The sequence below is a fragment of the Cervus elaphus genome, chromosome 9 (genome assembly GCF_910594005.1).
Source record: "Cervus elaphus chromosome 9, mCerEla1.1, whole genome shotgun sequence".
In the NCBI taxonomy this organism is placed as follows: Eukaryota; Metazoa; Chordata; class Mammalia; order Artiodactyla; family Cervidae; genus Cervus; species Cervus elaphus.
Genome location: NC_057823.1, coordinates 40,251,844 through 40,277,157, shown reverse-complemented (window position 1 = coordinate 40,277,157; position 25,314 = coordinate 40,251,844). Strand labels below are relative to the sequence as shown.

Here is a 25,314-nt window from a genome sequence, read left to right as displayed (position 1 = left end):
CCAAACAGTGTCCTGGGCTTAATCATGTAGTCCAAAGACACCAATACACCCTGGATAGCTTAACAATTTACATATGCTCTTTTCTTGAATCCTCATAGCATAAGCTGGAGAAGAGAATGGCTACCCACTCCCGTATTCTTGCCTGGAGAATCCCAGGGTCAGAGGAGCCTGGTGAGCTGCCGTCTATGGGGTTGCACAGAGTCAGACATGACTGAAACGACTTAGCAGCAGCAGCAGCATAGCATAAGGACATTGAGGTTCTGTGAAATGTATCTAATTTTCGAAACTTTTATTTCCCTCCCTGGCTTCATACAACAGATGTTAGTCAAGGTTCTAACTATCATTTAGTGTTCACAAATACTTTAATACTTGTGAAAGAAATGTTCTGCTGACCATGTAACTATTCAGGCCACTACATAGGTAACCTCTTCTTATAATGCAATATACAAATCATCTGATTTACTTCAGACACAAACACATAGCCATTAATCATCTAACTATGGTCATACTAAATCAATTTTCCAGAACCTGAAAGCCCAAAAAAACTCTTTTGAAAGGGGGCTTGTTTAATACACATACTTAAAGGTTTGACACAAAAACTTTGATATCTCCCTACCACCAAATACCCAAAGAATTAGAAAGGATGCAGTTAGCCTCTTGGATCCTAACAGTAGCACACATTAGTTGTTTCAAAGCATGAATATTGTGACATACAAAGTATTTATTTCTAATCCTCACAAGAGTTCAACAGGTACATATTATTACCTTAGTTTCAGAGACAAAGAAACTCCAGTTGGAAATAGCAGGGACTGCACACTGACTCAAAACTATCCAAATTATTGTTTTTATATAATAGTCTAAAAGTAGGAAATACAAATCTAAAAGAAACTATTTCCCCTCTTAGAATGGACTATAAAGGAGTATAAAAAGAAATAGCTAAAACACAACATCAAGCAAATGAAACAAAAACATCATGTTCCTTATTAAAACATAACAAGGTTTGAAACTATAATCTTAAGCATTGACAATCACACATGAAAACCAAAATGACAAAACAAGAATGTTCAAAGCCTTACATTTGTCACTTTTAAGAGAAATAATTAATCTAGAAAGGGAGAAGAGCATTTCATTTTGATGATCATTTTCTGCCTAAATTAGATAGACCCAAACATGACTGGTCGTGCCATTTTGTACTATCACATGTAAGTGACATGGCAAAGGTAAGCTGAAATCACTTCTCAAAAAATTGAGTAGAAATATTTGGAAGGTTAGCCTTATCTTATCCCTGCAAAAAAAAAAAGGTTCCTGACAATTTTCTCACCAACTTATATTCCAGAAAGTATAATATTTCTTCCTTTGATCCCATAACCCAGGGGTCCCCAACCCCCAGACTGATACTGGTCCATGACCTGTTAGGACCTGGGCCACACAGCAGAAAGTGAGTGACACGTGAGTCAGTCCCCATGGCTAACATAAACCACCTGAGCTCTGCCTCCCATCAATCAGCAGCGGCATTAGATTCTCATAGGAGTGAGAACTCTACTGTGAACTGCGTGTTCCTTATGAGAGTCATCCCCAAACCATACCCTCTTCCTTGGTTCGTGGAAAAATTATGTTCCATAAAACTGGTCCCAGAAAGGTTGGGGATTCCTCCCTCCCTAGCCCTAAGAAGATAATATGAGACGCTTAAAAAAAAAAATACCTTATGCCTATATCCCTTCTCTTTCTGCTTCCCTCTTCTTCTAAGGACAGGTAGCTCTTCAAATTGATGTCTGCCTTCGAACATAACGATTGCTTTTCCAGCCACCCAGGCTCTCTCAGAAGGATCTCCAAAAGCCTCCACGTAGTACTGTCGATAGGGCCTGCGGTTAGAAACTAGATAAAAACAAAAACCACAATGTCATTACTTTAAAAAGAAAAAAAAAAAAAAGACTATACTTTCAGGGATCATTTCTATAGTTCGTTACTAGAGAAGTTTCTCTAGTAGAGCACCCGACTGCCATATGACCCAGCAATCCCACTCCTGGGCATACACACCGAGGAAACCAGATCTGAAAGAGACACGTGTACCCCAATGTTCATCGCAGCACTGTTTATAATAGCCAGGACATGGAAGCAACCTAGATGCCCATCAGCAGACGAATGGATAAGGAAGCTGTGGTACATATACACCATGGAATATTACTCAGCCATTAAAAAGAATTCATTTGAATCAGTTCTAATGAGATGGATGAAACTGGAGGCCATTATACAGAGTGAAGTAAGCCAAAAAGATCAAGACCAATACAGTATACTAACACACATATATATATATATATATATATATATATATATATATATATATATGGAATTTAAAAAGATGGTAATGATAACCCCATATGCAAAACAGAAAAAGAGACACAGATGTACAGAACAGACTTTTAGACTCTGTGGGAGAAGGCGAGGGTAGGATGTTCTGAGAGAATAGCATCGAAACAAGTATACTATCAAGGGTGAAACAGATCACCAGCCCAGGTTGGATGCATGAGATAAGTGCTCAGGGCTGGTGCACTGGGAAGACCCAGAGGGATGGGGTGGGGAGGGAGGCGGGAGGGGGTATCGGGATAGGGAGCACATGTAAATCCATGGCTGATTCATGTCAATGTATGGCAAAAACCACTACAATATTGTAAAGTAATTAGCCTCCAACTAATAAAAATAAATGGAAAAAAAAATTTTTTTAAATCCCACAAAAAAAGAAAAAAAAAGACTACTCATCATCAAGAGAACAGCAACATGTCACTTAAAAGTAACACAAAAAACAACAAGCTAAAAACCTACAGAAAAAGAAACTTTATGGTAGGTCAGATAGAAAGTAAAATTTCAATTTATGTGACAAGAAAATGGCTAAGATGTTAATGAAACAATACAATGTTTTGCTCTGGTGATACCCTATCTATTCCAAACCAGAAGTTTCATACCCTCATTACCAGAAATCACAAAGGGCATATAATAAGTTGCAGTACTGTAAAAATGACAACTACCAAGAACTAATCACTAAACAAACTTATAAAATATTATGCTAAAATTTAAGGAGGAAGAAATGTTTCAACATTATTCCACATATGATGTGCTAACACTTATGGCACAGCTACTCTGGACAAGCTGCTTTTCATGTATTCTTCACAATGTACTCTAAAAAATAAGTGGTATAACCTCCATTTTACAGACAATAATAAATTCACCAACTTCAGAGAGAACAAATTCAGAATGAAACACTGGATTTGCAGAGAAAGTGGGACTTGATAATTCAAACTACAGAAATTTTTTAAAAGAAAGAAAAAAAATCGACCAAAAAAATAAAAAATTTAAAAAAATTTTTTAAATAAAAAATAAAAGGGAATAAAAAACTAAATAAATCATAACTATTATTAAATAAATAACTTAATAAATAAATAATAAATTAAAAACTGCCAGAAAAAAAAAATCCAGTTATTCTACAGTTTCTTGGCTGTCCAAAGTTATATGCATGCAATTATCAAAAATCAATACAAATCTCATCCAGAAAGATTATAATGTAATTTACATAATGTATGTACTTCTATACACTTATTTTCTTAGCATTTTTCACACCAGTAAAAAAAAAAAAAAAAAGGTCACAAAAGAAATACAGCCAGGGCTACATAGGTAAAATGATTTGTCTCTATTTAAAAAAAGAAAATCATTTTATATAAAAATTCACTTTAACTCACACTGAATTACAACCTGGTTAAATTTTGTTTTATTGTACATTTTAAAAACAAGTTCTGTTAAAAAAAAAAAAACACAAAAAAAATGCTGAACTCCTTAGTCTCTACCTAGTAAACACTTCAGTAGAAACCACCTATAAAGGAAGATTAAATGTACACATACATACACACACAAATTCTTAAAGTCAATTTGAAAAGTAAGTCATCCTCCCAAAAACAAGTAAATTCAATTACTACAAACTGAACACTTATGATGTGCCCCACACAGGGAACTGAGAGCACTCACTAGGCAGAGAACAGCACACAGAGGCAACGACACTCACCATCACAGACAGCGGCAAGAACTCACTGCCTGACAGGCACGAAACGCACAGTACAAAGAGATGATGGTAAAACTGCATGCTAACTGATGTAACAGGAACGTTTTTTTAAAAATCTTTGAGTGCATTGCATACACTCAAATTTATCATTTGATGGCATGTATTGGCAATGGCATTTTTTAACATTAAGGTATAATTAGTTTCAGGTATAAAACACGATTTGATATTTATATCAATCCATCACATTTTTTCTTGTGATAAGAACTTTTAAGACCTACTCTGTTAGCAAATTTCAAATATACAATGCAGTATCAACTACAGTTGCCATGCTGTATATTACATCCATGTGACTTATTTCCTTTATAACTATTTCTTTGACGCCCTTTTCACCCATTTTGCCATTCCTGCCCACCCCACTCCCGGCCTCTGACAGCAAGCAATCTAGTCTCAGGATCTATGAACTTAGTTTCATTTTCTGGATTTTGGTTTTTTAGATTCCACATATAAGGGAGTTCATACAGTATTTATGTTTCTCTGACGTACTTCACTTAATATAATGCCTGCCAGAACTTCCATGCTGTCACAAATGGAAAAGGTGCTTTCTTTGGAATGGTTGAATGATATTCAACTGTGTATACATACCACATTTTCTTTATCTGTTCATCTACTGATGGACACTTAGGTTAATATTCTCTTTTTTTTTTAAAGTGAAAATCATTCATTGGAGGACAATTGGGACACCTGAGTAGAAACTTTTAAAGGGAGAGAATTGAGGGAAGAATTCCTATAAGAGGGCCCAGAACCCTCAAAGACATAAATGAATAGAACAAATGAAACAGCTAGAAACAATAAGTAGTTCAGAACACTAAATCATAAAGTTGAAGGAAAGGGAAACTACCTGAAAAGCTTGGATGCCATGTTAAGAGTCTGACCATTATCCTATTAGCACTGAACTGCATTTAAATGGTGGAACTACAGGTTCAGTTTTGTATCATAGAAAGATAAATCTCTTTGACCAATGAATATTACATTTAAGAGGAAACAAAAAAAGGAGACCAGAAAACAGGAGACCAGAAATTACCACTAGTGTATACTCAAGATGACTATAACATAAACTAAGGTGGCTGCAGTGGGTGAAAACAAAATTTGAAAGATTTGCTTAAGACAAATGAAAAGGACTAGATATTAATAAAAAGTCAGATAGGGAAGATAGCTGAACACCAATGTTCATAGAAGCATTATTCACAATAACCAAAATAAGAAAACAACCCAAATATCCACTGAAGGATGTGAAGATGAACAAAATGAGGTGTGTGTGTGTGTATATATATATACACACATATATATAAATGAAAATTACTGAGCCTTACAAATGAATAACACAATAACAACATGGATGAACCTTAAAGACATTATGTTAAATAAAATAAGCCAGGCACAAATGGACAAACACTGCATGATTCCACTTATATGAAGTACCTAGAATAGTCAAATTCATAAGAAAAAGCAGAATAGTATTTACCAGGGGCTGAAAGTTTTGTTAAATTAGTACAGAGTTTTAGTTCAGGAATATGAAAAAGTGCTAGAGATGGACAGTGCAAATAATTTCACAAAAATGTGAATGTACTTAATGCCACTAAACTATAAACTTAAAAATGGATGAAATGATAAAATTCTGTTATATATGTACATTGTTTACTTAAAAAAAAAAAAACCACTCAGGTAAATGGGTGGTAAGGATGCAGAGAGATGAGAATCAAAGAATTGCTGCTTTCAAACTGTGGTACTGGAAAAGACTCTTGAGAGTCCCCTGAACTGCAGGGAGATGAAACTAGTCAATCCTAAAGGAAATCAACCCTGAATATTCACTGAAAGGACTGATGCTCAAGTTCCAATACTTGATGCCACCTGATGCAAAGAGCTGACTCACTAGAAAAGACCCTGATGCTGGGGAAGACTGAAGGCAGGAGGAGAAGGGGGGACAGAGGATGAGATGGTTGGACGGCATCACGGACTCAATGTACATGAGTTTGAGCAAACTCCGGGAGACAGTGAAGGACAGGGAAGCTTGGCATGCTGCTGTTCATGAGGTCGGAAAGAGTCAGACATGACTTAGCAACTGAACAACAAAGAGCAATTTTTACAAAACCAAATGGGGGTGGTGGTGGGGGGAGGCTCAAGAGGGAGGGGATGTATGTATGATTATAGGTGATTCACATTACTGTATAGCAGGAACTAACATGACACTGTAAAGCAATTATCCTCCAAATAACTTTTTTTTTAAAGATACAAACGATAAAATACAGAAACAATAATAAAAATTTGGGAAAGCTGAAAGTCAGATGGTGTAAGAGCTAAACCAAATGAATGAGAGGCCAGCCTTGAGAACTAAGAAGCAATCTGATTTACCCCTAGATTGCTTTGCAACGGGAACTCCAGAAGTGGAAGCACAGAAAAGCATAAAATAGAGAAAAACATAAAAACAAGACTGGCTGAAAGTCTATTCAAGATGAAGTGAGAGTATTTCCAGGTCAAGATGAAGAACTGAGTAAGCACTTCTAAATTCATTCCATCTCCTAATTTCCACTAACACTACAATAAAGAATTGTTCAAGGATAGGCTCATTAAGGACAGGAGAATAAGAGGGGACAGGTGAATAAATTATTAGCTGTGCAGGTATGTTACACAGTTTTGGAAGTTGGGAAATACCTGGATAAGGATTATGTTAACTTACGTAATAGACACTAAAATCTATCAGTCAACAGTGAGCATGGACTTCCCTGGTAGTCCAATGGTTAAGAATCTGCCTGCTAATGAAGGGAACACAGGTTCAACCTCTGGTCTGGGAAGATTGTACATGCCACGGAACAACTAAACCTGTCTCTAAAGCCCGTGTGCCCTAGGACCCATGCTCTGCAACAAGAGAAGCCACAGAAATGAGACGCACCCACTCAAAACTAAAGAAAGCCTATGCACAGCAACAAAGACGCAGCACATCAATTAATTAATTTTAAAAAAGGAAGTTTCTTTTCAAAAAAAAAACAAAAAGGGAGCAAATCCAAGAACCAGCTACATTAACACACTCATGTGTGCACTACCCCATGAAGTAGAGCAAAACAACAAGAATTCAACCAAAAAAAAAAAAAAAAATTAGTTCAATGCAGAAAAGTCAACATGTGAATAAGACTTTCAGGAAAATAAAGGGAAGGAAACAATCAATGAAAAAATACAAGAAAATGTTCCAGAACTAAAGAAAACTAACTTGTAGATCAAAAGGGGCCTACTAAGCACCCATTACAAAGAATGAAAACAGACTCACAGCAGTGTATAGTCTGTGAGCTATCGGCACAGAAGAGACTACAAGTTTTCAGAGTAAAGACAAAAACCACATACAAAAGATCATAAATCAAAACGATCTCAGATTTAATAGAAAACTCTGGAAGCTAAAAGACAATGGAGCAATGCCTTCAAAGAATTGTGTGCAAAAATTATTTCCAGCCTAGCATTTTATACAGCTCAACTACCAAACAAGTTACCGGAAAAGAACAGAAATATGTCCAGATCTCAAAGGTCTCAAAGAATTTTACCTCCGTGCTTCCTTTACAGGAAACTACTTAAGGGCTTACAATGTATTTTATTTAATAGTAAGCAAATCAAAAACAAGGAAGAGATGAAATTTGACCCAAGAGTGTTGAAGGCAATCTCCAAGATGATAGCTCTTCACCAGGCACAGAAGGTAACTCATGTCAACTGAAGAAACAGAAAAAGTTCCAGGTGCTATTTCCTCCAGATGATGAAAAATAACAAATTACTGATGCATCAGTTCATGTGGAGAGAGAACAGAAACTAGGAGAGATTGACTACCAATAATAAATACATAGAATACTAAGAATCCTTTCCCTTACCAACACACACATACACACACACACTTCAGCCACAATTGTACCATCAAAAAAGATTACCAATGATCTCCAGCTCCTTACCTAATTGACTTTTTATCTGATCTCTAGGCACCATTCAACCAAACTGACCACACTTGCTTTATAAAACAAATCTAGTCACCAATATCATATGCTCCTGGTGTTTCCCTTTCATCTCTGATTTTTTTTCCATCTCTTTTGCACACTCGGTCTCCTCTACACAGACCTCAAATGTTGGTTTCCTCAGAGCCATCTTTTTTTCTCACCATATTATCTTCTCCCAAGGCCAACTCATCCATGCTTTCCTCATGGTTTCAAATAATATCAACAAGAAGATGTCACCTCCAAGTTATAGATGTTCCAGTGCTCTCAGTAAATGGCAACATTATTTACATGCTGGTGTAGCTAAAAACTTGGGAACCATCCTGAGATATAGAAACCTTAGTCTTCATTGTCCCTCACTTCCCATTATCCATCCATTAACAAATCATACACATTTTACTTCCTAAGTAGTCTTCATTTCCTCTTCACCACTATAATAATCACTGTAAAAACCCATTTAATCATCTCCTCCAATTTATCTGTGCCCCCTCCAAATCATTTTCCACATTGCACTCAGTGAACTTGAAAATATACAGATCAGATCATATCTCCCTCTGCTCACAGCATGTTAATGGTACTGTTCTTAGGAAAAAATACAAAATTTTAATGAAGTCCACAAAACGCTGCATGATCTGAATCACATCTACTTCTCCAGCCTCCTCTGTACCACGTTCCATAACTCTACGGGCTGCAGCCCTCACAGGGGCAGAACATACACTACTTACTGTGCTTGGAAACTTCTTTTCCCCTAGTTAATTTCTACTTGCCCTATCACATCTCAGATCAAACGTAACTTTACAGCAACACTGGCCCCGACCCCACACCACTGGCCCTGACTACCCTTGCTCCAAAAGTTCAGGTTAGGTACCTTTACATCATCACCAACATCACTTCACATCATCAGTATTTTTCCTTGAACACACCTCTCTGTTAAGTAATTAGTTATTTTGTCTATTTGCTGGTGCCTTCTCTTTTTAACTGGACTCTAACAATACATAAGGGCAAGCAAAATGTGTTGCCAATGACTAGATCCCAATACCTAGCACAGTACTTCTAGAACATACTGATTACTTGTTGAACAAATGGCATCGACCCAACTAGTGCACATAAAAGACACCACAATGAGTAAGAAACCAGCAACGTCACAGGCATAGGAAGGGCAGAGGGAGTAAAAGAATTTTCTACAGAAGAACTTAAATGTCCAAGCAGGTCACAAAGTTTGGTATAATTTTCTTTAAACAGTGAGCTATAAAGGTCTTTGGATACTTCAATACTAGTATTCAAAGTATAAAATCCAGCATACCACTTGTGGTAAATCATCCTACAGATAGACAGACATTAAGTACAGTTATTGTTTATAACACTGTTTTGTATGCACACAAACACGTGTGTATGTATATGTATAATATTTTCAACCCAAGATTAGAAACAACCTAAACATCCATCAACAGGGGAATGGTTATAATCTCCAAGAAGTCAAACAGGTGAAAAAACTATACCTGCAATATGCTACTTTTATGTTAAATAAAAGGAGGGTAGGGAGATGAGGATATATAGTTGCATTTACATAAAGCAAGTTTAGAAAGAAACATTAATAACAATTGGCTACTCTCTGAAAAGAGGCAAAGAATGGGACAGATCAGAGATTTTTTTTTAACCTTGTGCATATGTTAGTGAAAAAAGTGTAAGTGAAAGTCTCTCATTTGTGTCTGACTCTTTGCGACCCCATGGACTATACAGCCCATGGAATTCTCCAGCCAGAATACTGGAGTGGGTAGCCGTTCCCTTCTCCAAGGACTCTTCCCAGCCCAGGGATCAAACCCAAGTCTCCCGCATTGCAAGCTGATTCTTTCTTTACCAGCTGAGCGACCAGGGAAGCCCCTGTGTTAGTAACTTAATCAAAAACTAAAATACATATATTTAAACTACAATAAAATCACAGAATATCTTAATAGGAAACAGGGAGGTCAAAATAAAGATTCACCCTTATGCTATACCATTTTAAGTTAAGACATTAAGATTCAAACAGAATAATCAAGTAACAAACAACAGTAACTGAAGAAAATATTTTAAATCAAGATTTTAAAATTCAAGATAATTTATAAGCATTCTTTGTAATTATTTCAGCTTTAAAACTAACAAATGACACAAATCTGAAGACTGAAGTAGAAAAACATAAATATACTGAAAAATGATTCTGAATAATATAAACTTTACACAATAAGCCTAATATTTTTCTGGCATCTACAGATAGAATAAATGAGAATTTTAAAAATCATAGAGTGAAATAAAACAAATCTTTTTAAAAGAAATCCAAAAGAAGTTAAAATATATAACAATGCACTAATGAAATGATCAAAAGTAAATATGAATTATTACTAAAGGCAACTGCAAGTTTATAATTCTGTACTATATTTTATCATATATAATCAGCTGCAAGTTTTACCTTTCATTTTTGAGTGTGTATTAATCAACGGATCAGAACAAATCCTGCAGGGCCACCATGGGCGTCTCTTGAATTTTGCCCAGATGAGATCTCCAACTTCATACTTCAGTGGCGTAGCCTTTTTCTTGGGTTGACACTTTAGACAGACAAAACATGGAGCATCAATAAAAATCAACACTTTTTAAAACAAAACATCACCTTCCCACACTCCTTCTGAGACAACATGACCTAATGAATACTAGATGAAAACACTCCACCTTAACAACAATTACAAAACAAGTAGAACTAAATTATTTTGTCTTAACTGTTTATAACATATTCCAGTTGGTAGTAGCTCTCAATTTATATTTGCTTGACATAAGCAATCTACACCTACATTCTAGGAAAGTAAGTACTTCAAATTCTAAAAAACTAAAAACTGAGTAACAGAGAAAGAGAATCATCCCAAGGAAAAGATATCTTTGCCTTAGTCCTTGGATCACAATACAACATAGGGTGGAAGCAGGGAGCCCAAGAAAAATTTTAATAATATCAAGAGACTGATCCCATTACAATGTTACATGCCAGCTACATCTCAATAAAACAGGAGGGTGGGGAGGATACTGTGGTCCCTTGGGCAGGTGATACTCTCCATCCTTCTCAAACATAGACATTTCTATTAATTAATTAACAATAAGAGCCAGTGGTTAAGAATTCTCCAGTCAGTGCAAGGCATATGGGTTCAACCCCCAGTCCAGGAAAATCCCACAAGCCAAGGAGCAACTAAGCCCATGGAACAGAACTACTGAGCCCGAGTACCACAGCTACTGAGACGCACATGCCTACAGCCTGTGCTTCGCAGCAGGAGGTGCCACTGCAACGAGAAGCCTGTGCAACGCGAAGGAAGGGTTGCTCCCGCTCACTGAAGTTAGAGAAAGCCCAAACTGTGGAAAATTCTGAAAGAGATGGGAATACCAGACCACCTTACCTGCCTTCTGTGAAATATGTATGCAGGTCAAGAAACAACAGTTAGAACCAGACATGGAACAACAGGATTATGTCAAGACTGTATAATGTCACCCTGCTTATTTAACTTACATGCAGAGTACACCATGTAAAATGCTGGCTGGATGAAGCTCAAGTTGGAATCAAGATTGCCAGGAAAAATATCAATAACGTCAGATAGGCAGATGACATCATTTTAATGGCAGAAAGCAAAGAGGAACTTAAAAAGCCTCTTGATGAAGGAGAAAGGGTGAAAAAGTTGACTTAAAACTCAACATTCAAAGAAGATCATGGTATCAGGTCCCATCACTTCATGGCAAATAAATGGAAAAAAAATGGAAACAGTGACAGATTTTAGTTTCTTGGGCTCCAAAATCACTGTGGATGGTGACTGCAGCCATGAAATTAAAAGATGTTTGTGGCTTGGAAGAAAAGTTATGACAAATCTAGACAACGTATTAAAAAGCAGAGACATCATTTTGCCAACAAAGGTCTGTATAGTCAAAGCTATGGTGTTTCCAGTAGTCATGTACAGATATGAGAGTTGGACCATAAAGAAGGCTGAGCACCAAAAAAAAAAAATCAATGCTTTCAAACTGTGGTGCTTGAGAAGACTCTTAAATCCCCCGGACTGCAAGGAGATCAAACCAATCAACTCTAAAGGAAATCAACCTTGAATATTCACTGGAAGGACTGATGCTGAAGCTCCAATACTTCGGCCACCTGATGGAAAGAGAGAGCCGACTCACTGGAAAAGCCCTTAATCTTTCCCAGTATCAAGGTCTTTTCCAATGAGTCAGGAGAAGAGAGTGAAAAGGGATAAGATGATTGGACAGCATCACTGACTCAATACACATGAGTTTGAGCAAACTCCAGGAGATAGTGAAACACAGGGATGCCTGGAGTGCTGCAGTTCATGGGGTCACAAAGCAGTCAGACATGACTTAGTGAATGAACAACAACAACATCTTTAACATCCCATCAACAGTACAGGTCTCCTGCCCTGAGAGAAAGATGGTTTTGTGTTTACTAGGACTGAGCTTCCCACCTGATAAAACATACAAAGGAGTGTCACATATGCCAAACTGTTTCTAGGTAGCTAAAAATAGCATCTAAGGTACTTGGACAAAGGATTTGTACATTTACTCCAAGGAGGCATACAAACATGACTTTCCATAAATTCCAAGTCTCAAAAGAGACTTGATGAGTTCCTGTTTCAGACCTGATTGTCCCTGCTTACTGCCTACAGATGTACCCACCTGGAACATATTAAGTGTTCAATAAAGAATATGCTGAATAGGGACTTCTCTGATATCCAATAACTAAGATTCTCACTCTCAATGCAAGGGGCCTGGGTCTGACCTCTGGTCAGAGAACCAGATCTCACATGCTACAACTAAGAGTTCAGATGCTGCAACTAAGACCCAACACAACCAAATAAATAAATAGGATTTTTTTAAAATGAAATATTTGTGAATGAAATGAGTGAAATCATTAAATAAAAAATGATCAGTAATATCTGGGGCTCAAGGATACCAAAGTACTGGGCTCAATTCCATGATTTGTAAGTTACCATTCAACTTTAAGATTGCATTCAGAGAGAGGTAATTCTCACAGGATACCCTTACTAAAAATAGTCTCAGGCACCCCTAGTGGCTCAGCAGCAAAGAATCCACCTGCCAAGGCAGGAGACATGCATTCAATGCTTGGTCCAGGAAGATCCCACATGAGGAGGAACAGCTGAAGCCTGTGAACCACAACTACTGAACCTGTGCTCACAGCTCAGGATCCTCGAATGTTGAGCCCACGTGTCACAACTACTGAAGCCCACTCCTCAAGCCTGTGTTCTGCAACAAGAGAAGCCACCACAATGAGAAGCCCACACACTTCAACTACAGAGTAGCTTCTGCTCACCACAACTAGAGAAAAGTCTGCACAGCAATCAAAACCCAGCACAGCCAAAAGTAAAATAGTTAAAAATAACACTAATGCCTAGTGAGTCTGGCAGATAGTAGGTGCTTAATAAATTTTTTAAAAAACAGTGTCATTAGTTATTCACGTATATAGTTACTAGGAACAGAGACAGAAACTACAATGTTTTCTAAAAAAACTTTTTGAAAAGCACGATGCAAAGGCACCATTTTTACCTATTACCATTCTGTAAGTTATAGGGGAAAAAAAATTACTTCAAAGCTAATAATGGCTTCAAAACTTTAAAACCATTATACCAAGATGGGACAGAAAAACAAATCTGGTCTTTCTTGCTGGTCCACGTTTAAGAACCCACCTGTGAATGCAGGGGACATAGGTTCAATCTCTCTAGGCCAGGAAGATTCCACATGCCATGAAGCAACTAAGCCTGCGAGCCAGAGTCCAGGGTATCACAACTCATAAAGCCCACACGCCACAACTACTGAAGCTTGTACACCAAGAGCCTGTGCTCCACAACAAGAGAAGCCACCACGAGAAACCTATGCATCATAATGAAGAGCAGCCCCTGCTCACAAATCCCACATGCTGCAACTAAAGATCCCACATACCGCAGCTAAGATCCCACACACCGCAGCTAAGATCCCACACAGCCAAATTAATGTTTAAAAGGAAGACAGAAGATCTAAACAGATATTTCTCCAAAGAAGATATACAGAAGGCGAACAGGCACATGAAAAAATGCTCAACATTGCTAATTATTAGAGGAATGCAAATCAAAGCTATAACAAGGTACCACCTAATACTGATCAGAATGGCCATCATTGAAAAAAAAAAATCTACAAATAATAAATGCTGGAGAGGTGTGGAGAAAAGCGAAAACTGGAAAACACTACAGAGGTTTCTCAAATAGGAAAAGTAGAGTTGCCATATGATCCAACAATCCACCTCCTGGGCATTATCCAAAGAAAATTCCAACTGGAAAGATATATGCACTTCAATGTTCACAGCAGCGCTATTTACAATAGCCAAGACATGAAAGCAACCTAAATGTCCATCAACAGATGAATGGATAAAGATGCAGTAAGCATATACAATGGTATTCTGAAAGTGAAAGTGTTAGTCACTCAGTCGTGTCCGACTCCTTGCGACCCCTTGGACGGTAGCTCGTCAGGCTCCTCTGTCCATGGGATTTCCCAGGCAAGAATATTTGAGTGGGTAGCTACTCCCTTTTCCAGGGGATCTTCCCAACGCAGGGACTGAAGCCAAGTCTCCCAAATTGTAGGCAGATTGGCAGATTCCTTACTATCTGAGACATCACGGAAGCACAATAGAATTTCTACTCAGCCATAAAAAGGATGAAGTAATGCTCTTTGTTGCAACATGGATAGAACTAGAGATTATAACACTAAATGAAGTAAACTGGACCAAGAAAGACAAACAACATATGATATCACTTATATATGGAATCAAAATGTTACAAATGAACTTATTTACAAAACAGAATCAGACTTAACAGAGTATGAATTTATGGTTACTAAAGGGGAAGATGGTGGTTGATAAATTAGGGAGTTTGGGATTACCAAATACAAACTACTATATATAATGTAGATAAACAAGGTCCCAGTGTAAAGCAAAGGGAACTATATCCAATACATTGTAACAAACTAAAATGGAAAAGAATCTGAAAGCTCAATGTGTGTAACTGAATCACTTTCCTTTACGCCAGAAACTAACGCAATACTGTAAATCAAATGTACTTCAATTTAAAAAGTTAACAACCAACAAGAGGCCTGTTACACAAATTATGCAGAAAACAACGAAATATGCAAAGTGCAGATGAAGTTAAGGGATACTGAAAGTGTAACACACAGCCTTACATAAGTTGTACCAAGTATTTAGGAACTATGCCTGAACTATAATGATGAAAAAATAAGTCACTGAGAAACACAAAAAATAGTTTCATTAAACTAAAGGTATCATGGGTGAAGATTTTCATAAACTTGAAACATTAATTTTCTCCTTACTATTTAATTCATTTACCAGGACAACCAAGAAAAAACAACAATCTGAAAACCTACTGGGAAAAAATGCCTATACAAACACATATTAGTAATGAACAACAACATCCAAATACTAGTGATCTTTTTTTTTTTTTTAATTGTTTTCGGTTATTTTCGGTTCGCTGTAATATCTTCATCGCAGCACATGATCTTAGCTCCCCCACAAGAAGTATGGGCTCTTAGTTCCCAGATTGGGATGGAACATGATTCCCCTGAATTGGAAGGCAGATTCTTAACCACTGGACTGCCAGGGAAGTCCCTGTAAGTGACCTCAGTATATAAAAAATTAGAAATGGGCAAGAATTTCAGACCAAAAACAGGCTTCCAAGCATGAAAATAGAGAAAATAAGAACAAAGGAAAATTAAAGGTGGGGTGGGAGGGTGGGGAAGGAATATGACTCCTTAGAAGAGCTTAAAAATACCACCTTAGATAGAAAGACTCTGGAACAACTCCTTGTAAAAGCCCATAATTCAACTAAAAACCTACATACAAAGCACAACAAGAAACACAAACATGAATTCCTGACTCCAAAATTCCTGGAGAATAGCAGCAAAGACTACAGTGAAGAAGTGTCATCTAAGCTTAGACTGGAGGACAGGCATATTTCAGAACAGCTATATCCAATCAGATGAAATATACTGGTGCTTTCCCAAGTGGCTCAACAGTAAAGAATTCATCTACTGAACAGGAGTCATGGGTTTGATCCCTGGGTCGGAAAGATCCCCTGGAGAAGGAAATGACAACCCACTCCAGTATTCTTCCCTGGGAAATCCCATGGACAAGGAGCCTAGCAGGCTATAGTCCATGGGTTCTCAAAGAGTCAGACACAACTTTAGTGACTAAACAACAACCTAAAATACAACTATATCCTTATATAAAAGGAAAATTTGGACACAGAGACAGACACATATAAGGAAGTGATATGAAGGCACAGGGAGAATGCTTTCTACAAACCAAGGTTCAACAGAGGCCACCAGACATTAAGAAAGGCATGGGACAGATTCTCACAACCCTCAGAAGGAACCACCCCTTAGCACCAACTACTGGATTTCTAAAGCCTAAAACTTTCACTTTCCCTTGAATTTCCATCAAGAGGTCGAAACCAGACCTATAATGGTTTTCTAAGATGAAACAAGCTCAGGTGGTACAGGCAAAGTTGTGCTCTACCTGAATGCTACCACAGAGTGGATAACCCTTAGATACCAGATTCTTCCCAGACATACTTAAGTAAACTATACATCAACCAAATCATACTACAACAGTAATCTTTCTTCCCTTTAATTTGAAAAAAATTTTGTGGTAAGGATAACTGGGCTTCTCTGTTGACTCAGTGGTAAAGAATGTGCCTGCCAATGCAGGGGACAAGGATTTGATCCCCGATCCAGGAAGATCCCACATGGTGAGGAGCAACTAAGCCTATGCACCACAACCACTGAGCCTGTGCTCTAGAGCCCAGGAGCCACAACTCTGGAAGCCCTCGGGCTGCAACTCCGGAAGCCTGTTTTCCCTAGAACCTGTGCTCTGCAACATGAGGGGCTACTGCAGTGAGAAGCCAGCAACCTACAACTAGAAAGTAGCCCCCACTTGCCACAACTAGAGAAAAGTTCACACAGCAATGAAGATCCAGCACAGCCAAAAGTAAATTAATCAAAAAAAAAAAAAAAAAAGAAAAACTTAACTGTGATTATCCTCTAAACAAATTTCAAATATAAAACCCATTAGTATTGTATTTTGGTATATCAAAAATATCTTCTAAAATAACTTTTTGAGAATGTACAGTGAGGATTTCCTTGCTAGTCCAGTGTGCCTAAGAGTCTACCTGCCAAAATAAGGGACACCGGTCTGAACGCTGGTCCAGGAACTAAGACTGCACCTGCCTCAGGGCAACCAAGCCTGTGCACCACAACTACTGAGCCTGCGCACTCCAGGGCCCGAGCGCCGCAGCAAGAGAAGCCACTGCAGTGAGAAGTCCACGCACCGGAGACTAGAGAACAGCCCCCGCTTGCCACGATTAGAGAAATAAACAAGAATGTACAGGGATATAGGTCTTAATGTGGGGGAAAACTAATACTTAATGACAATTATCAGAGGACTTATTGTAACTCTAGGACTCAGCTGTCATTTTAGGCAACAATAACTGCAAAAATTAAACTCACATAAGAAGACAATAGCAATGTATAAGACAAAATGCATCTCTTTAGATGCTTGATTATTTGATATCTAAAAACTGATTTCCATAGTTCATCCATTTTGAGAACAACTTCAACTCAAACAGAGTATAAATACAAAATCCTCTGGCTTATAAACAAGTAAAATTCATATTCCAAAGTTCTGTTAACAGTCTGCTACTGCTTCTATCAGGTTTCCCTGGTGGTTAAGTGGTAACGAATCCACCTGCAAATGCAGGAGACGTGGGTTTCAATCCCTGTCAGGAAGATCCCCTAAAGAAAGAAATGGTAACACACTCCAGTATTCTTGACCAGAAAATCCCATGGACAGAGGAGCCTGATGGGCTAGAGTCTAAGGGGCTGCAAAAAGTCGGACAAGATTTAGCAACTAAACAACAATAACAACAACTGCTTTTATCAATTCCAAAAGGAGAAAAAAATATGTTTAGTAACTTATTTAAAATACCAAGTTTTGGGACTTCCCTGGAGGTCCAGTGGTTAAGATTCTGTGTTTCCACTGCAAGGGGCAAGGGTTCAATCCCTGAAAACTAAAATCCTGAATGACTCAGGGCACAATCCAAAAAAAGCTAAAAAAAATTACAAAATACCAAATATTAAGCATTAGTCTAAAGAATTACATTATACAGGACTATCTGAATTTTCCTTTGGAATTTCAACTTTTCCCTACCTATTCCTTTATTCTTATGCTAAAAGTAGGTAGTTTCAGTATTTTACAAATAGGACACCTAAGGTGACAGATTACATAAAACTCACTGTTGTTCCTTTAACCTATGAATTTTCTGAGTAAATAAAATAATTATCTTACATTTCTATAAGTTGGGTGGTTTATAAAGAACTTTCCAATATGATTTCATTATAACATGATAATAGCAAAGCTTACCTTTATTTAAGTCTACAGGTAGTAGACCTCAGAGACTATAGTGACCTTAACGAAAAGGAGACTTCTCACACTACCTGTGTCCAACACTTAGCTCTAGCAGTACTTGGCAAACAGTGGGTGTTCAATCGTTACTGTCTGGCTAATCCCCCAAAATAACTAACATGATATTCTTTATTATAGAAGGAACACTTAAGCATATTATTGTTGTTGCTCAGTCACTCAATCAAGTCCAATTCTTTGTGACCCCACGAACTGTAGCCCAAGAGGCTCCTCTGTCTACTGAATTTTGCCAGCAAGAATACCAGAATGAGTTGCCACTTTCTCCTCCAGGGGATCTTCCGGACCCAGAGACAGAACCCCTGTCAGCTGACTCTCCTGCATTGCAGGCAGATTCTTTAAGACTGAGCCACTGGGGGAGCCCCAAATTTCAAGGAACTTCCCTAGCAAATCTGCCCTGTAACAAATACCATTGGGGGACTTCGCTGTGGTCCAGTGGTTAAGAATCCACCTGCTCATTTAAAGGACATGGGTTCGATCCCTGGCCTGGGAAGATTTCACATGCCAACTGGCAACTACACCCATGCACAACTTCTGAGCCAGCTCTCTCTAGAGCCCATGATCGACAAGAGACGTTGTTAATAGAGCAGTCTGAGCACAGTCCTTATCAGGCAGCCAGTGCTCTGCCTTTTTACTCTGCACCCTATTACTAGGCAACAGGTCTTGCTCAGTCATTGGTCGGTGCGTCAGTGGGCCTCGCCCACAAGCAACCATCAACAAGGGACTCTTAGTTGTCCTGCTCAGCTATTGGTCAGCAGGGCCCTGCCCACAAGTAACTATCAATGAGGAACCATCAGGGAAGTGATTCAGCCAAGTGTCAGTGGTGTGTGGTGGTCATCAGGTAGAGTGTGAGGTAAGAGGCAGATTCAGGCCTTGTCCTAAAGGGCCTCCAGCTCACTTAGCCTTTGGCCAGCAGGTGAGCTGGAGGGCCCAGGGAACAGACTGGGGACTATGTCCTGCAGGGCTTCAGAGTCCTCACTAAGGCCCGCCACTAGCCTTGGCCCAGGCTTTGAGGAAGCGGTGAACCTCTCCCCGATCCCTGTCTCTGCAACCTATTAGCAGTGGTCATTTGTCTGGGCTGCAGTCAGTGAGACCTGGTCTCCCCCATTTGGGTGGCCTGAGGATACTGAGGGCCATTTGGGTTGGGGGCCTGGCTCCCTCAGTGATGACAGCTGGGCAAGATGTGGGAACCTGACCCTGAAGGAGCTGCCAACTGAGTTCTGCCTCCTCTTAGTCAGGACTAGTTCCATATTCATTGGAAGGACTGATGTTGAAGCTGAAACACCAATCCTTTGGACACCTGATGCGAAAAACTGACTCATTGGAAAAGACCCTGATACTGGGAAAGATTGAAGGCAGGAGGAGAGGGGGACGACAGAGGACGAGATGGTTGGGTGGCATCACCGACTCAATGGACATGAGTTTGAGTAGGCTCTGGGAGCTGGTGATGGACAGGAAGGCCTGGTGTGCTGTAGTCCACGGGAATTGCAAAGAGTCGGACACGACTGAGCAACTGAACTGAGACCTTGGAGAGTAAAAGTTGTGCCTTGGCACCTTGCCCTTTCTTGTAAAGACAGAGAATAACATTCTTTTGGTAGAGAGTTATAGAAACATTGTTACCTGACCATCACCTGACCTCAAGAACAAAAGATCTAACACCAAGAAGTGTGCAACAACTAACCACACCCCTCCCCCATCTTTTGCTTTTAAAGGGGCTTGTGATGTAACAGTTATGTGAACCTAGCTGGGATGGCAGGGGGCTTGCTGACAGACTGGATGTGTATGCTAAAACAGAGAACTCAAGGATCACTCCTTTATGCCTTAAATACTGCAAAGATGGAGTTCCCATTTATTAAAATGGAGAAGACTACAGGAAAAGCAGGTTTGGGGAAATAAAATCTGGAATTTGGTCTTGAACAAGTATAAAACTCCATGGGACTCCCCTGAAGGTCCAGTGGTTAAGACTCCCCACTTCCACTGCAGAGGGCACAGGTTTGATCCCTGGTTAGGGAACTAAAATCCCACATGCCTCGGGACAACTAAACCTGCATGCCACAACTGAGCCTGCAAGCTCTAGAGCCCATGCTCCCCAACAAGAGAAGCCTGCACACTGTAACTAAAAGTGTACTTTAACAGGGTTAAAGTGCATCCCAACCACACCACACAGGGAGTAACTGCTAAGGAAAATAACTGTTCTAAGTGTAACAATCTAGCCAGCTACATTTAGGCACAATAAAAAATCAGGCACTTTGCTGAACACTTAATTATTTCTGATGTCACAGTAGCTTCCAAGAATAGGGTAGGAGGGTGTTTTTCTCCATACCATGCTTGCAAAAACTGAGGCAGAAATTAATTCTGCCAGGTTCACAAAACTACTACTAAAATATCAATGCAGGGATTCAAATCTGACTCCAATAAAATGCTTTTAACACTGCACCAATCTATTCACTGAAGATAAACCAAAATTTTCTTTACATAAGATTTTACACTTTACAAATAAATTTTCCACACTATTTAAATATAAATCATATCCCCCTAACCATTTTAGAAATTTAAATATTCCCCCATCAAGAACAGCTATTGGGTTGGCCAAAAGGTTCATTCAGTTTTTCCCATAAAATGGCTCTAGTAGTGCTTAGTTGTCTTTAACTTCATTAAAAACAATTCTGTTACGCTGCATTGTGATAGTTGTCATACCACTGTGCATTAAAAAAAGAAACTTATCAAGGCTGGAGAATTTTTGTGTAGCCATTTTAATACTGAAGATGGAAGGAAAAAAGCAACACTTTTGGCACATTATGTTTTATTATTTAAAGAAAGGTAAAAATGCAACTGAGATGCAAACAAAGATTTGTGCAGTATGTGGAGAAGGTGATATAACTGATCAAATGTGTAAAAAATGGTTTTCAAGGTTTTGCACTGGAGATTTCTCACTGGGCAATGTTCCACAGTCAAGGAGACCAGTTGAAGGGGATAGCAATCAAATCGAGATACAGAAAACAATCAACATTAGACCATGCAGGAGACAGCTGACATGATGAAAAGTGGATACTATATAATACTGTGGAACAAAAAAGATCACAGAACAAGGGAAATGAACGCCCACCAACCACACCAAAGACCAGTCTTCATCCAAAGGTGATGCTGTGTATACAGTGCTATTGGAAGGGGACCCTCTATTATGAGCCGCTTCTGGAAAACCAAACAATTAATTCCAACAGGTACTACTCCCAGTTGGACCAACTGAAAGCAGCGCTCGACAAAACATGAATAGAACTAGTTGACAGAAACCATGTCATCTTCCATCAGGATAAAAGCAAGACCACACTGCATGTTTCTTTGATAACCAGACAAGAACTGTTACAGCTTCGCTGGGAAGTTCTGATTCATCCACTGTATTCACCCGACAAGGCACCTTTGGATTTCTATTTATTTCAGTCTTTACAAAATTCTCCCAATGGAAAAAATTTCAATTCCCTGAAAGACTGTAAAAGGTACCTGGTACAATTCTTTGCTCAAAAAGATAAAAAGTTTGGGAAGGTTGAATTATAAAGTTGCCTGAGAAATGGCAGAACGAAGTGGAACAAAACGGTAAATGTGTTGTTCAATAATTCTTGGTGAAAATGTGTCTTTTATTTTTACTTTAAAACCATAGGAACTCTTTGGCCAACTCAGTAACTTCAGGGAATTCCTCGGAGGTATAGTGGTTAGGACTCAGCACTGTCACTGCCAGGGCCCAGGTTCAATCACTGGCTGGGGAACTTATAAGATCTCACTAGCTGCACAGCATAGGCCCCTCAAAAAAATCAACTAACAAGCAAAGCCACTGAAGCTGTTCTACAGCTGTCGACAGTTTCTGATTTTCGAAGAGCATTTTCTTCAGCTACAAAGGGCAGTGGCTAAAATCTCAGAAATGGCAACTACACTTCAGTTTAAAAAAGAAATCTCAGAAACAATGTGAGAGAACGTGGCATAGTTTAGAAAAGCAGTACTTTAAATGTAACTTAGTCTCATCACTTTTTAAATGATGGAAGAAACGAAAATAATACAGATAGATGTTGGACAGGTACCTGGCTAATTTACACAGTACCTATATGTTTGACCCTAAAGGAAATAAACCCTGAATATTCACTGGAAGGACTGATGCTGAAGCTCTAATACTTCCACGTGATGCAAAGAGCCAACTCACTGGAAAAGACCCTGATGCTGTGAAAGATTGAGGGCAAGAGGAGAAGGGGACGACACAGGATGAGATGGCTGGATGGCATCACCAACTCAATGGACATGAGTCTGAGCAAACTCTGGGAGATGGTGAAGGACAAGGAAGCCTGGCGTGCTGCAATCCACCGGGTTGCAAAGAGTCAGACATGAATGAGCAACTGAAGAAGAACAAATACATTTGAATGCTATACAGAAATCTTCTGGTGCTTCTCTGGTGGCTCAGTGGTAAAGAATACTTCTGCCAATACAGGAGACGGGTTCGATCCCTGATGTGAGAAGATTCCACATGCCATGGGCCAACTAAGCCCATGTACCACAACTACTGAGCCTGTGCTCTAAAGCCCACATGCTGCAACCACTGAAGCCTGTGTAGTCTGTGTTTCACAACAAGAAAAGCCATCACAATGAGGAGCCCGTGCAGCACAACTAAAGAGTGACCCCAACTCTGTATCCAGAGAAAAGCCTATGTACCAAGGAAGACCCAGGACAGCCAAAATTAAATAATCAATTTAAAAAACACTGAATCTCTGAAGTCAAACTTACAAAGTTATAAAGGGCCTAACATAATTACAGGGCCTATAATTACAACTCAAAAGCAGCTGCTACAATATTATTCACTGTGTTTCTTTGCAAAGGTATTACTTCAGTTACTTTAAGAATTAATATGGCAGGAAGGCAATGCAACCCACTCCAGTACTCTTGCCTGGAAAATCCCATGGGAGGAGCCTGGTAGGCTGCAGTCCATGAGGTCGCTAAGAGTCGAACACGACTGAGCAGCTTCACTTCCATGCATTGGAGAAGGAAATGGCAACCCAGTCCAGTGCTCTTGCCTGGAGAATCCCAGAGACGGGGGAGCCAGTGGGCTGCCGTCTATGGGGTCGAACAGAGTCGGACACGACTGAAGTGACTTAGCACAGGCACTTAACCTCCATTTAACACTATGTTTAGAGAAATATTTCAAATTCAAAATAACTGACCTAAGAATATTTAAATAGTAACACAATTCCGATGCTATTATATAATTTACATAGTATTATAACTTATTAAGATTCCCCGGTAGCTCAGCTGGTAAAGAATCTGCCTGCAATGTGGGAGACCTGGGTTTGATCCCTGGGTTGGGAAGATCCCCTGGAGAAGGGAAAGGATACCCACTCCAATATTCTGGCCTGGAGAATTCCATGGACTGTGTGTAGTCGAACATGACTGAGCGACTTTCACTTTCTAGAACTTATTAAAACCTCTCTGAGGGATAAACTATTGCCAAAGAGACTGTGAAAGACAGAGGGACCAAAGGACTTGTCCATGACTGTGAGATAAGTAGGGTAACAAGGTAAATAGCTATACTATTCTGTGCATTTGTGATTCACCAATACTTTGGCCACCTGATGCGAAGAGCTGACTCATTTGAAAAGACACTGATGCTGGGATTGAGGGCAGAAGGAGATGACAGAGGATGAGATAGTTGGATGGCATTACTGACTCAATGGACGTGGGTTTGGTGAACTCCGGGAGTTGGTGATGGACAGGGAGGCCTGGCGTGCTGTGTTTCAGGGGGTCGCAAAGAGTCAGACACAACTGAGCAACTGAAATGAACTGAACTGAACTTACACTGACTAAAAAATTTAAAGTCTTAATCCTTCATATACATTTGCTTATAATTAATGAGGAATTACATACACTGCCAGTCAACGTAACAGAAATGTATGGGCTTAATTCCTGCTATGCTCTTAAATCACCTGTGAGACTCTGAAGAGTTACTTTACCTCTTTGAGTTGGCAGTTTGTTTCTTTGCCTGTGAAAGTAGGATAGCTGCTATCCAAAAGTCTACAAGCAATAAATGCTGGAGAGGGTGTGGAGAAAAGGGAACCCTCTTACACTGTTGGTGGGAATGCAAACTAGTACAGCCGCTATGGAAAACAGTGTGGAGATTTCTTAAAAAACTGGAAATAGAACTGCCATATGACCCAGCAATCCCACTTCTGGGCATACACACTGAGGAAACCAGATCTGAAAGAGACACGTGTACCCCAATGTTCATCGCAGCACTGTTTATAATAGCCAGGACATGGAAGCAACCTAGATGCCCATCAGCAGATGAATGGATAAGGAAGCTGTGGTACATATACACCATGGAATATTACTTAGCCGTTAAAAAGAATTCATTTGAATCAGTTCTAATGAGATGGATGAAACTGGAGCCCATTATCCAGAGTGAAGTAAGCCAGAAAGATAAAGAACATTACAGCATACTAACACATATATATGGAATTTAGAAAGATGGTAACGACAACCCTATATGCAAAACAGAAAAAGAGACACAGAAGTACAGAACAGACTTTTGAACTCTGTGGGAGAAGGTGAGGGTGGGATGTTGCGAAAGAACAGCATGTATATTATCTATGGTGAAACAGGTCACCAGCCCAGGTGGGATGCATGAGACAAGTGCTCGGGCCTGGTGCACTGGGAAGACCCAG

At 39.2% G+C, this 25,314-nt stretch overlaps 1 protein-coding gene and 1 pseudogene across 7 annotated transcripts in view; one reads left to right on the top strand and one right to left on the bottom strand.

Annotated features, from left to right (window-relative positions):
- NSD1 (nuclear receptor binding SET domain protein 1) overlaps positions 1–25,314 on the bottom strand; it is a 145,180-nt gene that overhangs the window by 73,419 nt on the left and 46,447 nt on the right. For all 7 annotated transcript variants that reach the window (XM_043912366.1, XM_043912370.1, XM_043912365.1 and 4 more), the window contains 2 exons: positions 10,517–10,652; positions 1,703–1,875 (listed from right to left, as the gene is read on the bottom strand). In XM_043912366.1, the coding sequence (XP_043768301.1) occupies positions 1,703–1,875; positions 10,517–10,652 (309 nt within the window). The remainder of the gene's footprint in view (positions 1–1,702; positions 1,876–10,516; positions 10,653–25,314) is intronic.
- LOC122701211 lies at positions 1,929–2,028 on the top strand (annotated as a pseudogene).